At 38.6% G+C, this 16548-nt stretch overlaps 1 protein-coding gene across 4 annotated transcripts in view; it reads right to left on the bottom strand.

Moving 5' to 3' along the window:
- The window catches only part of LOC129719055 (protein artichoke), a 123165-nt gene that overhangs the window by 22195 nt on the left and 84422 nt on the right, over nt 1-16548 (bottom strand). For all 4 annotated transcript variants that reach the window (XM_055670418.1, XM_055670425.1, XM_055670442.1 and 1 more), the window contains 3 exons: nt 3984-4426; nt 3451-3773; nt 195-3201 (listed from right to left, as the gene is read on the bottom strand). In XM_055670418.1, coding sequence (XP_055526393.1) covers nt 195-3201; nt 3451-3773; nt 3984-4278 — 3625 coding nt within the window. In that variant the 5' untranslated portion in view covers nt 4279-4426. The remainder of the gene's footprint in view (nt 1-194; nt 3202-3450; nt 3774-3983; nt 4427-16548) is intronic.

Raw genomic sequence — 16548 nt, forward strand, 5'->3', positions numbered from 1 at the left:
AAAACAGAAGATAAATATAAAATCAAATTTTTTGGACCGATAACGATGCAACTTAGAATTGACTTTCGTCGGTGTTGGTTGTAGTAATTATGACTCCATCAGCGTTGAAACTTTTGAAGAGGAAACGATGGAAAACTTTATAAATTATAAACCCAGTCAGTTTGCTATGTGACACAACTAAACTGCGAACTCACCTTCCACTCGCAGCTGCCGCAGGTGCGTCTCCAGCGGTTTCAGTGCCCTCAACGGCACATACTCGAAGTAGTTTTTACGCAAATCCAACAACCGCAGGGCCCGCAGTGAACGGAACGCATCGGACGAGATGCTGACGATTCGATTGCCGTACAGGACCAGCTCCTGCAGGGCAACCAGATGACGCAGGGTGTTTTTCTGCAGCCGCTCCAGCTGGTTCGAGGAAACATCCAATATTCTCAGCTTTTGCAGGTCCTCGGTAAACTCGTCCAGATCCTTGATGTTGTTTGTGGAGATGTTGAGGATTTCCAGCAAGCGCAGCCCTTGGAGGCGTTCTTTCGGAAGAATTTCGATTTCGTTGACACTTAGGTCCAAAATTTGGAGATTGGATAGCGCGACGAAAGCTCCCGGTGAGACTCGATTGATGCGATTCTGGAGCAGATAGAGCCTCTGCAGAGCCGGGTAGATTTCGAAATCCTTACTCGTCAGGATGGTAAGGTTAGTCTGGCTGATGTGAATTTCTTTAAGGTGAGGATAGCGCCGCAGATCCGCGTCGGAAGACATACTTTGGTGTATTCGCTGCAGCGGGTTTCCGGTTAGATTTAACCAGGCCAACCGGGCGAGGGATGATTCAGACAGAGCGGCGTTTGGAATCTGGCTGAATCGGTTGCAGGATAGATCGATGCGCTGCAGACTGATCGAGTGCTTGAAGAAGTTTTCCGGAAGTGCGAGCAGCAGATTACCGCTGAGGTCAATCATGTCCAGATGCGGGAGGGTGATGGTGTTAAACCCTGACAGAGAGGAAATACTGTTGTCTCGCAGGTCCAAGTGGCGTAAGTTCGGAAGACCGTTTAGCTTGAAGAAATCTACGCTGGTGAGTTGATTCTTCGATAGCGAGAGGAGCTCCAAGGTTGAAACGTTCGACAAAGCGACATGCGGGAAGTCACTGAAGGAGTTGTTGTACAGTCGAAGTTCCTTGAACACATTCAAATTGACGAAAATGTTCCTCCTCAACGTGCGCAGCAGGTTACTGCTGAGGTCTAACTTGACCAAGTTGTTGTTTTTGCTGAACAACGTGTAGGGTAAGTCGCGGATTGCGCACCGATCCAGGGCCAACGTCTGCAGGGATGGCAACCGGTCCAACATATTTTCCCGTATTATAGTAAAATTGTTAGCCGAGAGCCGAAGAGTTCTCAGTGAGCTCGCATCTATCTGTTTGATGTCGTCCGATTTCAATTGATTTTCCTCCAAGTTTAGTTCGTTTAGATTTTGCAATCCTTTAAAAGCGTTCGGTTCAATTCGAGAGAGTCCACAGCTTTTCAAATTAATAACACTAACGGAAAAGTTGGGCTGAAACACGTTCGATTGCAGCACTCCCAGCTTGTTATAGCTGAGGTCCAGAACTCTCAACCTTCGCAAAGCTCCAAACACGTTCGGAGTTAGCTTTTCCAACTCATTGTCAGACAAATAAAGCTCATCCAGTTCGGCCATACTGCGGAAAAGGTTCTCGTTTAATTCGGATAACCGATTTACGCTCAGATCCAGATGCTTAAGCGCTCGCTGTGAGTCGAAAGCACCCACCTCGATGCTGACGAGTGAATTATTCCTCAAGTAGAGCCTCTCCAAATGTATGAGATCTGCAAAAAGCATCTTGTCGAGGCTTTTAAGCATGTTATTTTCCAACCAGATGACTTGCACATCGGTTTGACCCTGGAACGAACTTCCGTGGAGATATTTGATTGAGTTCGAATTCAGCTGAATGGAAAGAAGCGACGACGACGCCGATGAAGACTCAGAACCCAAGCTTCCAAACGGAAGCTCCTCACTCACACCCGTTTTCGTCGTTATCAGTTTGCCTCGAGCTGTGAGAGGTTGCTGTAAATGATTAGCCGTCGATCCGTCCGCCGAATAGGAGAAAATCGTATCGATTTCATTCAGTGCATTTTCCTGCAAATTTATATACTGCAGCTGGTGGCAATTTTTGAACGCAAACCTTTCTATCACCCTCAGCGCGTTATTTTGCAAATGAAGCTCCATTAAGTTACTCGACTCAGCAAACAGCTGCTCCCTGATAAGCCTCAACTGATTATCGTTCAATCGCACCTCTCTTAAATTAGGCAGCCGCCTGAACAGACAACCTTCTAATTCACTTAGCATATTATTATCTAAACTCAGTGAGTGCAGCTTGCTGGTCGACTCGAAGAATCCCGCCGGAATCCTCGGGATATGGTTTCCACTCAGATAAAGCTGCTCCAGATTGAACAGCGTCACTAACGATTCCGCGTCTAACCGTTGAATTGAATTGTTCTCTAGATAGATCACCTTAACACTAGTCGAATTACTGAAACAATCGTCCGTCAGTTCCAGAATGTTATTCTCACTCAGAAAGATCTCCCTCAGCAGGGGTAAATTCGCAAACACACCGCTCACGTAGTGGATGTGATTGTGGCTCAGATCCACGGTGTGCAGCTTTCGATTCGCGGCGAACACTTCCGCGTCCACAAACACTATCTTGTTGTGGCTCAAATCCAACGATTGGAGCTCCTTCAACGACACGAAACTATCTCTATGTACCAGTTCGATAAAATTATTATACAACGATAGCGTCTTCAAGTACGGAAACGGATTGAACACATCACTGTACAACTCGACAAAATTGTTCAAACTCAGGTCCAAAAACACCAACGAACTAAACCGAGCATAACTGTCATCCTGTTCCAGTGAGTTAATTTCGTTCATCGACAGCCGCACCGAGCGCAAATTCTCCAGCCGCTTGAGCGCCGCCGTTGGAAATTGCTTGAGCTGATTTTCCGAGAAGTCAACCTCGGCCAGTGAATCCTCCAGCCCGACCAGCGCATTTTCCGGTACCCGCTGCAGCCGGTTACCCTTCAGGTTTAGCTTGACCAGATGCAGCCCGTAGAAGGCATACTCCTCAACGGTTCCGATCTCGTTCAGCTCAAAGTCCAACACCATCAGCTTCTTCATGCCACTCAGGGCTTTTGTGGGCACCTGCGAGAGGAAAGAGAAAACACAAAAACGCACTATCAGAATCCCATTTCCCCTTCGGCAAGAGCCACACGGGGAACGCGGAAAACACATGTCCTGTCGGATTAACGGAAACTTTTACCACACACCGGGCGAAAGCACTCAAGTGCACTTTCGCCCGCTAGGAGCATCCGCATACGGGGCATGTGTCTTCCTTCTGGCCACAGAAGGAAAATCGCAAAAGCACAAGATTTCAACGCGTCGCAAACTTACTTGTGTCAATTTTCCATTTACAATACTTAAGCTCTCTAAATGCGCTCGTAAATTATTCAAACTGTTCTCCTTCAACTGCTGCAAGTTGGAGTGGGAAAACTGAAGATGTCGGATGTTGACATCGTTGCCACTGCTGCTGCTACCGGTTGCCTGTGGCGAGGCGCCAAACTGGGACCCGGACGACGAGGCAAACAGATCTGCGGTAAGGGATTTCACCGAACGGTCAAACTCGTACACCGACAACGACTGGATGGGGGCCGATATAAGCTGCAGCGTCGAGCGCAACGCTTCTCCCGTGATGCTTGGGCATTCGAGAAACAGACCTACGAAGAAACGACAAAAAATATGCTATCGGTTTACGCTGCATGCACCTAGGCTCCTCTTCACTCTAAAAGCTTTCCACACAGAAACGCGTAATGGTTTTCCAATTTTCACCACATAGTCTTGCGCCATACGGCCTACGTCTGTCTGCACTATGCTTGAATTTTAAAAACAGTACAATAAAAACCAACTCACTGCTGGTCTACGCTTACCATCTTCGAACTTGTAGCACGGACAGGCGGAATTCTCGGCAAAGCTCGGACACTCGATTTCGTTCGAGGAAGACGAGTACGTTTCGTGTTCGTCCAGCTGCTGCAGGGGATGTCGGGCCTGTCCAAAGGCGGACTGACCGCCACCACCACCACCCCGGAGCCGGAGCACCTCCTCCATCCGTCCGTAGCTGATCTGGTGCAGCAACACTAGACTGACCAGCAGCCAGCACCGCCACAAGCCGTACTTGTAGTAAGGCTGCATCAGCCCCAGTTTAGGCCACCTTCGAAGCATCATGTCGTTCGGGGAAGGATTTCGTTTGATCGACACGATACCGTGGCACGGTGGCACATTTCACCCGCGCTTTTGTGATGCTTACTCTCACGCTCTGTTCTGCACGCTGGAAGCCGGGATAGTCGATTTCATTCGCCGGAAAGATGTTTTTCTGAAAGAGCAACATAGAGAAGAGAAAAAGCGAAACGTTAGGTGCAAAGCTAGCTTCTAACAGTGGGATTAAGTTTTTGAAGTATGAAATTTCGATTTCAGTTGAAAAACCTTAGTTATTCCATTTAGTTGGAATGATTTAATCTTTGCTATACAACCCCAGGAAAATACAGTGCCCAATAAATAATGACAAATTAGTAGCAGTGGCGAATATTATTTTATAATAAACCATACAAAAAAATTATTATTAGCCGTGTTCAGTGTTCATAATGAAATATTCCTTTCATATTCAACTAGCTGGGTACCTAATCTTGCTCGGGGTTCAATAAAGCTCTTGTTATAATGCTGGTTTGAAAGATACTGAAGACTGGTTGAACTCGAAAATTGATATTCCATGTCCCTGTCGAAACGTGTTGCGAAGTATGTTGAGAATCATAAATGTGAATGAATTTGACCCTTAGTAAGAAATCACATAACAAAATCTTTTTTCATCTCTGTTAATTTATCTCTCTCTCTCCCGAAATTAGGTTTTAATATTTTCCATATCAACTCTAACACATTCTCTCTCTCTCTCTCTCTTCCTCTGGATGTTGCTTTTGCTTCCTGATCCCTTTTTCTTTTCTTTTCCTTCCATGTTTTTTTTCTAATTCTTTTTCTCTTCCTCTTTTTGTTTATCTCTTCTCTCGGTCTCTCTCTCTCTCTCTCTCTCTCAGTTACGTTACGCAAAAAACCGATAACCCTACCCTTAATGTAACAAAACGTAACTCCACTACCTACTCCCTTATAAAAATTACGTAAAGGAGTAGAAGAATTTGCTTAATAAAACTGCTCGGCTCTAGAATGAACAGGGGTGGTAAAATGGACACCTTCTTACATCTCGACTATTACGTTGAAAAAAAAATGTATAAACACCATTGGCACCTTATCTTGAATGCACTCGAAGCTATTTAAGACAAATTATGCTACATGAAACAGTCAAAGAATGAAAATAATAAAGTGCTCCGAAGGGCCGAATCGCATACATCACTCGACTCGGTTCGACGAGCTGAGCATTTTCTGTATGTGTGTGTATGTGTGTGTGTATGTGCAGATGTTTATTCTCACTCACTTTTCTCAGAGATGGCTGAACCGATTTCCATGTAATTAATTGCAAATGACAGGTCTAGTTGTCCTATGAGACCCTATAAAATTTCATTATAATTGGATTTTTAGTTTAGAGGTTATGTATCAAAATGTATAAGTCACGAAATATCATTATCTCAGAAACTACACAACCGGTTTGAACAAAATTGGTTTTACATAAACGGGCTACCTGAAAAACCCGCAACTTTTGAATTTTATAAAGATTGAACATGTGGTTCAAAAGCTATGGAAAGAAACTTGTTCTGGAGACTGTTTAATCTCACTCATGTTCCTCAGACATGGCTGAACCGATTTTCATAAAATCAGTGTCAAATGGATGGTCTAGTTGCCCCATAAGACCCTATTGATTTGTTTTACAATCGGACTCTTACTTTGCCTGTTATGTTTAAAAATGTGAAATCTAGCTATGAAAAGAAACATATTCCGAAAAATACTCAAATTCACTCACTTTTCTCAGAGATGGCTGAACATATTTTCATGAAACTAGTGTCAAATGAAAGGTCTAGCTGCCTCATAACATCCTATTGAATTCTACTGTAATCGGACTGTAACTTCGTTTGTGATGTATCAAAATGTGAAAATCACAAAGCTTCATTGTCTCACAAACCACACAACCGATTCAAACAATATTGATATCAAATTAACGGGCTAGTTAAGGGTTAACTGAACAATTTTATGATGACTAGGCATGTGGTTCAAAAGTTGTGAAAAGAAACATGTTCCGAATACTTTTCAAAACCATTCGTTTTTCCAAAGATGGCTGAACTAATTTTAACAATCTCAGTGTCAAATGAACGGTTTGGTTGCCCTTTCATTTTATAATAATCGGACTTTTATTTCAAGCGTTATGTATTGAATTCTGAAAACAACGAAAGTTTATTGACTCAAATATTACACGACTTATTTGAAAATTACTACGGACTGTCTCTCAGACGTACAAATAACAAGTTTCATAACAATTTGTTACGTAGTTCAAAAGTTATGGAAAGAAACGAAATTGATTGATCAAAACTATATTGTACTATTTGAACGTTTCCGGTATTGCTCGTGATTACACATCAAATCTCACATTTTATACTTCAATTATTACTTTAGATAAAACATCAATATTTCTTTAATGGATTGAATTTGGCAATTTAAAGTTGTTCTCCAGAAACCATAAGTCGCAAAATCGTATTTCAAAATGAATTATGGAGCTCATTCCCGGCCTCTAAGCATTATCCCGGTTCCTGAAAAACTCACATTGGGTAATGGAACTGGAAGCTACCGTTAAATAGGGTGAAATTAATCAGTGGGGTGAAATTGATCACCTGAAAATTCGTGATAAAAAATACTAATCAAAAGGTATTGCTCTTACAGTACTAGGCAATGTTAACGTGTCCTTAAACGCAACTTTTGCATGATTCACATACCTGTCAAAGTTAACCCTTGCATGCCCGGTGCAATTTTTCATATTTTCGAAAAATTCTTCTAACTCAGTCAAAACTCAATCAAATTTGATAAAACAAGTTTCCAAATAATAAAAAAAGTATTGAATTTACTTAAAGTAATCTTAGCTAAGGGTTAATTACGTTAAATTTGGAGAAGTGAGTAAAGTTTGATAAAAGCTCAAAAAATGTAATTTTCCACAATGATCATTCCATACTATTAGAGAAATACTAATGAATTTGCAGGAAACCACAAAGATTTTAATTTCAGAGCTATTGAGCTTTTGCAACAAACCGAATTGAAATCGGTCTAACGACGATCAAATAAGAGCAAATTTAGCAACAAGCAGCTCGTGAACCAAAATAAACAAATGAAGCTCGTGAACCAAACAAAACAAACCTGAAATATCGTTGTTTTCGTTTCCAAACTAACTGTAAATGATATTCTCCAGTACAGAAATCATCATTTATCACTAGCATATCGAAAAAAAGCACATTGCCAAAAGAATGTATGGATTTCAATGGTGATCAATTTCACCTCAGTTTACCTCATAGTACCTTATAGAATCATCGAATTTATTCCATGAAGTGGACGATAGAAATTTCACCATAAGCCATAGAGGTTTGATGGAGCACATGCCAGTACTTGTTTTAAAATTAAACTATTTCGGGAAAAATGTACATGAAGCTAGTTAATTGTAAATTGTTATAAAAATTGATCAATTTCACCTCGTTCCATGGTATTCTCTACCTATTTTTTGCATCAATCATTAGTTTCTCAGGTAATGTGCGCGGTCGACTCATGGTTTTAGTGTTTAATTGTGGAGGAACTTGAAAAATAGCTTATGGTGTCCAATTTATTACCCCTTCCCCTTCACCAGTATTATTTTACACAGACTTTCACAAACCGGAAACCGCGAATTGAATTTTAAAATAGCGGGAGATAGATATAAATTTTCTGTTTCTCGGCGTCATATCAGCTCCGGAAATATCAATATAGAGGAAACCGGAAATTACTATCTTGGAATTAAAAATAGCGTCGAATATTGATATTTGGTCTTCGAACGCCATTTTGATTCCAAAAATTACATATCGCAGTAAATAATCCAGTTTGGCAGGTTTCCAGGAGCTGAAAGTCGCCATCTTGAATTCCAAAATATTGTCGGACATCGATTTCCGGTGTTTTATTATTGGTTTCGGATTCGGAAATACCACTATTCGAGGGGATTTGAAATGTTCTTCTTAATTTTTTACTACTTCCCAGATGGCGCCTTCTTCGATTTGAAATTGGCATCAGACAACATATTCCGTTCCGGAAATCAATTTCTGGCCTCCAAGCATGACCCGAAAGTCATCGAATTAATTCGAAAAGTTACCATAATGCACGAAAAAGTTTGGTTGAGATCTGGTCAAGTATACAAGAGTTATGCTGAAACATACATACAAAACTTTTCTTTTCTGTAATTAGATGTTTCTTTACACAGTTTCGTTGTCAATCAGATTCATTTGATTTTAGTACATTCGAACAGATTATTTGGTGCTATTGTTTTAAACACAACTGTACCTCCACGTAACCTATAAAGCAGTTCTTTTAAAGGTTGCTACAAATACAGGTCAAAATCGATTATCCGGGATTCGATTATCAGGAATTTTATTTTTTTTTTGGTGTTTGCTTATAATTTTATTTAGAAATTTTACCTTTACTATCCCTTCCGTCATATTTGTTACCATTTATGTCCCTTCCGGCATGTTTAGGACGCGTCCAAATTAAGTGGATATAGTAAAAGCCTAATTTGTTTTTTTTTTCTTTTCAAGATGTTACCCCCTTTTTACTCAGAAATAATTTCTAGCTACGCCATTGCATCATACAAGTAAAACAACAACTGGAAATATTTATTTTATGCTCGTTAATCACAAATTCAAATATTTTTTTTGTGATTCGATTATTAGAAAGATTTGTTTAACTAGAGGGAAAAAATTATTGATACATACACCGGATAATCGAGTCCGACCTGTATCATTGAAGAGTAAATAACAATTTGCGTTGTGCTAAGTAAAAAATGCGGTGATATCCACAAATGCAACACTCTACTTTTTATATCTCTTTTATATCTTTTTCAGAGGCCAGGCTACTTCGCCGTTCGATGCTGATCGATCATTTCCGATTTCGCTGAAACTTTTTACAGTTGTTCTTTTTGATAAAGAGGTCATTTTATGATATCAGTTGTTTATGTTGACTCACGACTGCTGTTTCAAAAGGACTTATCCAAAAATGTAACTAATGATTAAAATATTCTGTATCAGAAAAACGGTTTGTTTGATTGAAATAGTGTCTTTGGCAAATTTATAGGCAATGAAAATGCGGTTCTTAAAAAAAATATATACAATGTGAAAAAGTTTTTATTTCTGTAACAAATTTTGCAAATTGTCATTAAATATTAGTTTTTAAAATCTATTTTTTCACAATTCACGATAATAATGTTTACTACAATCTGCCAGAACTTAGTGATGGTACTTAAAATGAGAAACCAAAAAAATTAAATTTTGAAAGCTCCAATGAGTTGCCCTAGGAATATTATAGCTTCCGGTGAATTTCGATGCCCCTAGTGAATGCAGAAGTACATCAAAGGACCGCAGAGTAATTGTTCCCCGTGTACGTCGTTTCTACGTTTCCTTAGGGGCCATCCACATACCACGTCGACAGCTTTGGGGGAGGGGGAGGGGGTATGGGTATTGTCCACGGTCCATACAAAATTTTCAGAATTTGTATGAGCAGTTGTCCACGGAGGGGGGGGGGTGCAAATTCGTTTAAAATCTGTCCACGTGGTATGTGGATGGCCCCTTACGGAAAAACTCATTTAAGTCTCTCAAAAAAGTTATCTTTGCTAGGGGCAAGAAAATTCACAGGCATGCTTAAAAAGCTATAATCTCTCATTTTTTTCAAGTTTGAGCTCTAGGGTAAAATCTTTGTTTACCAGTGATGATTACCAGAAAAAAAGATTTGAAATTTTTAGGTCAGAAAACAAAACACCATTTTCTTTATAACGTTATACAGGTTCATCTAAAACTATTTGAAGGTAATTTACTATCCAATGATAGTTTGTATTGCAAACCTATTAGAAATACCGTTGATTTGAGTGAGACACACGGTGCGGCATGAACCGGTTGGTAATAATTTTCTACATAGAACCATAACTTTAATTAATACATTTTCTCACATAGTTTCGTTCTGCATTGCCTGCTAAGATTTCTTCACTGCAAACAAATTTTGCACAGTCAAGTATTATTTGCAAATAATACAAATAATAATTATTTGCAAATAATACTAAATGCCGTCTGGTGACGTTGAATAGGGAGGTTTGTTTGTAATTTAATCATTTCGTTTTAAGTTAGACTGGCCAACACAGTCAAGGTTGCATATCCAATTTTGGGGTATCCATTTAGTTCAATTGGTCGGGTGCCGATAGCTCGTTCCACAAATACAATTTTAAAACACGATGGACGACAGACTTGCAGTGCAGCCCTCAAATAAATGCTACAAGTTTGACGAAGAAAGCCATTCTCTAACTCTTATGCCTGAAGTGTGAGAGCCCATATTCAGCTAATATTCGCGGTCAATATTACAATATTCACAGCGAATATTGACTGAATATTGCACTGAATCTGGGCTCTTACGCTTCAGCCATTAGAGTTAGACATTGTACAAACTTGTAGTACTATTTAGTTTCTCTAAATAGTACTTGTGGTGCGAATTATCGGCACGCGATCGTTTTTCTGCGTTTGCGGGAAAACATAATTGAAGTCTATAAAGTATTTTTTTCAATTTTGTAGATTGATTTCCCGGAAAACGGGAATGAAAAATCTCGTTCCCCGGTAATTCACAGGATCCGATAGAGAAAAAAATTCTCAGCAAATATGATATTTTAAATAAAGTTTAGTAAAAAATAACACTAAATTTGTTAGAATTTCATATTCAATTCACATGAAAAACGAATTGAAAAAAACAAAACATGTTCAAGTTAACATCAGGAGTTCGCAATGTTTTATTGCAACTATTTGCAACACAGGAGTTTTAAGGGTCTTCAAGAACGAACAATGAACCAATCACAAGCGAGCATTCCTAGCACAGACGACGTGAATGGACACCAACCATTCCGTGATATTCTCTGTATCAATATCAAAACCTAAATTAATCCACCTAGCGGTCAGACCCAGCCTTTCTCATTCAATTTTTATTTGTAAAAATAGATTTACATGAACGCTTCAATCCAATAAATGTATATTCACTCTTTAGGTTCTAAAATATTGATGTTGTAATCTTTTCATATAAAGATTACAACATCAATATTCCTTTTCTGGAAGGGAGGGGTCCAATACAAATGAAACATAAATTTCTGCACAACTCAAAAACAAACCAAGCAAATGAAACCGAATTTGGCATGTGGATGTTTTAAGGGATAACTAATATGTCCATAATAGTTGGATGAAACACAAATTTGTGCACATCTCGAGAACTAATCAACCAAATGGAACAAAATTTGGCAGGTAAATGTTGTTAGTGGTAACAAATATGTACATAATGGTTTGAAACCCGACTCCCTCTTCTATAAGGGAGGGATCCCATGAATATGAAACACAAATTTCGCACAGCTCAAGAACGAATCAAGAAAATACAAACAAATTTGGTATGTGAATGTTTTTAGAGGTAACAAATATGTCCAAAATGGTTTGACGCCCCTCCCTCTTCTGGAAGTACATGTTTCTTCACAAATTTTCTGCACATCTCGCGAACTAATCAACTAAATGGAACCATATTGGCAGGTGAATGTTTTTAGTGGTAACAAATATGTTCCATAATCGACCTCAGACAACATTTTGGATTGTAAGATGGCAACTTCCGGTTTCTGGAAAACAGCCTGAAATGGACGATTCCCATTAAATGTTAGTATTTCTGGAACCAGAAAGATGCACAGAAGCTAAAAATTGATCACAGACACAATCTTGAATTTTAAGATGGTGACTTCCGGTGTCTGGCAAACAGCCGGAAATGACCAAATACCATTCAATATGAATGTTTTCGGAACCAGAATTACGCCCAGATGACAGAAATTGATTTCACAGGAAATTTTAAAGTCCAAAATGACGACTTTCGGCTTCTGAAAAACAGTCCAAAGTGACCAAATATCACCCAATATGAGTTTTTCTTCAACCAGTATCCTAAATACAATTTTGAAATCCAAGATGGCGACTTCCGGTTTGTGAAAAACAGCATAAAATAAACAAATACTATCTAATATGAGTATCTCTGGAACCAGAATGATGCAAGGAGCTAACAATTGACCTCAGGCACCATTTTGAATTGCTAAATGGCAACTTATAGGCAACAGTCGGAAATGACCGAATAATACTCAATATGGATATTTCCGTAAACGTGATGATGCATAGAAACCAAACATTGACCCTGAACACCATTTTGAATTTGAAGACGACCACTTTTAGTTTCTGGAAAACAACCAAAAATACCTCCCAATATGGGTATTTCCGGTGTCAGATTGATACCAGAAAGTCTGCTGATAATGACAGAATACCACCCAATATGAATATATTCAGATTTAAGGCGATGTACAGAAGCCAAAAGACGAGGATGTTGTCATTTCGATAAAACCAATCATTTCAAACGATTTGTTATTTGACTTTGATCATATCCTATGGCCGATTCGTCGTGCATTTGCAGACTTTAAACACATCGCAAGGAATCAATGAATTTGGAACGTTTAAATTATGTTAAGGCCACATATATCGATCAAAGCAAGTATAGTTTTAAATAGTCTTTGAATTTCCTTTCTTTCTATAACTTTTGAGCCACATATCAAATTGTTATGAAGTTTGTTATTTGTAAGTTTAAGAGATGACTCGTTCGTATGACACTAGTTATTTTCAAATAAGTCATGTAATCTTTGAGATAATAGACTTTCGTTGTTTTATTAACAATTTAATATATAACGGTTGCTTAAGTTCGATTATAATCAAATGAAATGGGAACGTGTAGGGCAGCCAAACTTTGAAACCACGAGTTCAATCATTATGCATCATTTAACCCTTAACTAGCCCGCTCATCTGATAATAATAATCAAATCGGTTGTGTAGTTTCTGAGATAATGAAGTTTCGTGATTTTCACAAGTCGGCACATTGCAATTGAAGTTACAGTTCGATTACAGTAAAATTCAATAGGGTCTTCTGAGGCAGCTAGAGCATTCATTTGACACTAATTTTGTGAAAATCGGGTCGGCCATCTCTGAGAAAAGTGAGTGAGTCCATGTAGTCTTCGGAATATGTTTCTTTTCATAGCTGGATTTCACATTTTTCAACATAACAGGCAAAGTAATAGTCCGATTGCAAAAAAATCAATAGGGTCTTATGGGGCAATTAGACCTTCCATTTGACACTGATATTATGAAAATCGATACAGCCATCTCTGAGAAACATGAGTGAGATTAAACAGTCTTCAGAACACTTTTCTTTTCATAACTTTTGAACCACAAGTTCAATCTTTATGAAATTCAAAACTTAAGAGTTTTCTAGGTAGCCCGTTCTTTTGAAACCAATTTCGTTCAAATTGGTTGTGTAGTTTCTGAGATATTGATGTTTCATGATTTTCACATATTTAAACATAACCTCTAAACTAAAAATCCGATTTCAATAAAATTCAATAGGGTTTTATGGGGCAACAAGACCTTTCATTTGCAATTAATTTCATGAAAATCGGTCCAGCCATCTCTGAGAAAAGTGAGTGAGAATAAAAATCTGCACATACACACACACACACATACACACACACACACATACACACACACATACTCACACATACACACACACACACATACAGAAAATGCTCAGCTCGTCGAGCTGAGTCGAGTGATACATGTCATTCGGCCCTTTGGAGCACTTTTATACTTTCGGTTTTGCAAGTGATTGCTATACCTTTCTAGGAGAAAGGCAAAAAAATGTCAGAGTTTCTCCATCCCAATTTTTGTTTGCTACCATGAACTCAGACTAATTTGATGTCGCGAAGGTGAAGATTTTTCGAAAAAAAGAGCGATATTAGATGAAGCAAATGCTTACCTAATTCTTCGTTTACTGAATTACTGAATAGTCAGCAAATATTTCTGATAAATAATTGAAGTGAGTAATTTTGAATTACATTGCAAACAAATATTACAATATTGATCACTTCAACAAAATATTCGCATCGTGTAATGCCAACTTTAGTGTTGCTATACGGTTTGACGACGCCAGTTTCGCATTTTGATAGGGTCTTTAATGTTATTTAATTTTAAAAACTAAGGAAGTCGACATTCTGGAATTTGGAGGTTCTTGAGATGGGGCCAATGGAACGTACGCGTTAAGTGCGTTAAAACAAAGAAAACTAGAACAAGATACCTAACTTACATATTTTTCATACATTTCGAACACGACCGATTTCCGACGGTTAGTGCTGCCATCTGATGACTTAAATTCTCATAAAATTGTCACTATGAGCAAAACTGGTTTATCGTGCATAGTTCGTCATCGATCGTTGAGCTGTTCAAGATTGTATATGAAGAAGGTGTAGCTGTTTGGTCAGCGCGACGCTTAAGATAACATGCAAATTAATGATATTGTCATTTTTTGCACTTAATGCTATCGCCATATTTTTTGCACTTCAAAGTACGAATGAAAAGTGTGAAATTGACTGTCAGAGTGGGGGTTTATATTGAAGGGTTAAATTTATTTTCAGATCTCATTCTACCAAAACTTAAAGTTTGATATGTCGCAAACCAGGTTTCAGAACCATTGTGCATATTGTCAGGTTCACCGAGGCACCCGATTTTTGCTTTATTAACCTCGTCAAGGGTGGAAAACTTGGCTGTAGAGCGTGCTCATAGCGGTTATCAGGAAGGTCTGATGGTACGCTTAATTTTAAATGATGCGCCGATAATTCTTGATTTTTCCGGAAAATTTCATGTTTGAGAACTAAACATTCGTACACGTTGTTATCATTTTTCGGATGGCAGCACCGTAAATTCGTCCACATGCATACTGAAAAATAGTTTCACCTTTCAGCAGTCATGTCTTGGCCTTGGCGTCAATTGATTTTGACGTTAAGTATACATCATATTAACAGTGTAGAAATTAATTCCACTTTTGCTCACGCACAGCGACAATCATGACCGATGAATTATGCGAGAGTCAGGTATCTTGTTCTAGTCATCTTCGGTTAAAAGCTCTGATAATGCAAAACTGCGCGCAGCGACTATTTCGGATTACGTCAGTGGTAATGAAATGTCGTGATTTGTATTGAATACTGAGAAGGAAGCTCGTGCATGAAGTGCATAAAAAGGATAATATTTCAGAATATGCAACGAAAGGTTGCATCGAGTATCTGAAATGTCTGTGAGAATGGAATATATTCCTGGGAGACATGCCGGTACACGCATTTAGGGGTTAGACCTTCGAGTTTTGGTTAGCGGTAGGGCTCAAAAGTTTCGTCTTCCCGAAAAAAGTCCTCATGCAGGATTTCGGTTTGGTCGGACTTTGGATTGTGGTACCTCGTGAAGTAATGAACTACTACCTGTCCTTTTATCCGGTCAAAGGAGTGGAGCTTTGGTCGTTTTTCTCGTCATTCCGCGGTCCGATTGAGCTCTGTGTTTTGTATGAGAACTTCTTTCGAGAAGCGATTCTTTTGAACCCTGCCGCTAAACAAAATTCGAAGGGTAAACCATTGCACCTTAATGCAGACATGATCACAAACCCACACTATTCATCTGTAAAAAGTTTTAATGTTAAGAAGCTTTTGTACCACATATATGATGATTTTCAATAAAGCCACGTTTTTGAGAATTCTCCATTTTTATCACACAACACACAACACAACGAACAGTGAAACTCGGTTGTGGAACGTTGGAAAATTTTTTCTTCACCATATTTTTCTTGAGTACAACTCTACAAACTTAACTATGTCGAGAAAATCTCGTCGAAGAAAAATCAGTACCTAAGTTCGGTTTATTAGGAGTCAACCCTGGAAAAATAATATGAGTAAATTTGAATGCTAGTTTTTATCAACATTGCTCTTCTGACGTAGCACTACGTCTCTCAAGAAGTTCGGCTACATAAGAATGTAAAATGAAAATCTAAAAACGGAAAATGTGAAAAATATGTTCAATTTCAAATGATAATAATTCCGTTAGTTTTTAACGGATATCCTTCGTTCTCACAGGAGTCGATTGGAAAATTTTCTATGCATCCGCCCAAATTCAAAGAATTGAAATTTGATCATTGGAACTACTTTACTATTGAAATATGTCAAGCCTCGTTAAAATGCAAAATTCTACTTTTCCAAGTACGGTCGACAAAACGAATGATGATTTACTAGGGATGTTTGAGCTATTCGGCCTATATAAGACATTACTTCAGCCTAATTCAGTCATTTTAGTCTATTATTGTGTATTTAAATAAAAGTTATCAAAACTTCGCTGATAAACTCCAATCAGGCTCACTTCCGATGTTTATTTT

This window comes from Wyeomyia smithii, chromosome 1 (genome assembly GCF_029784165.1).
Source record: "Wyeomyia smithii strain HCP4-BCI-WySm-NY-G18 chromosome 1, ASM2978416v1, whole genome shotgun sequence".
Classification (NCBI taxonomy): Eukaryota; Metazoa; Arthropoda; class Insecta; order Diptera; family Culicidae; genus Wyeomyia; species Wyeomyia smithii.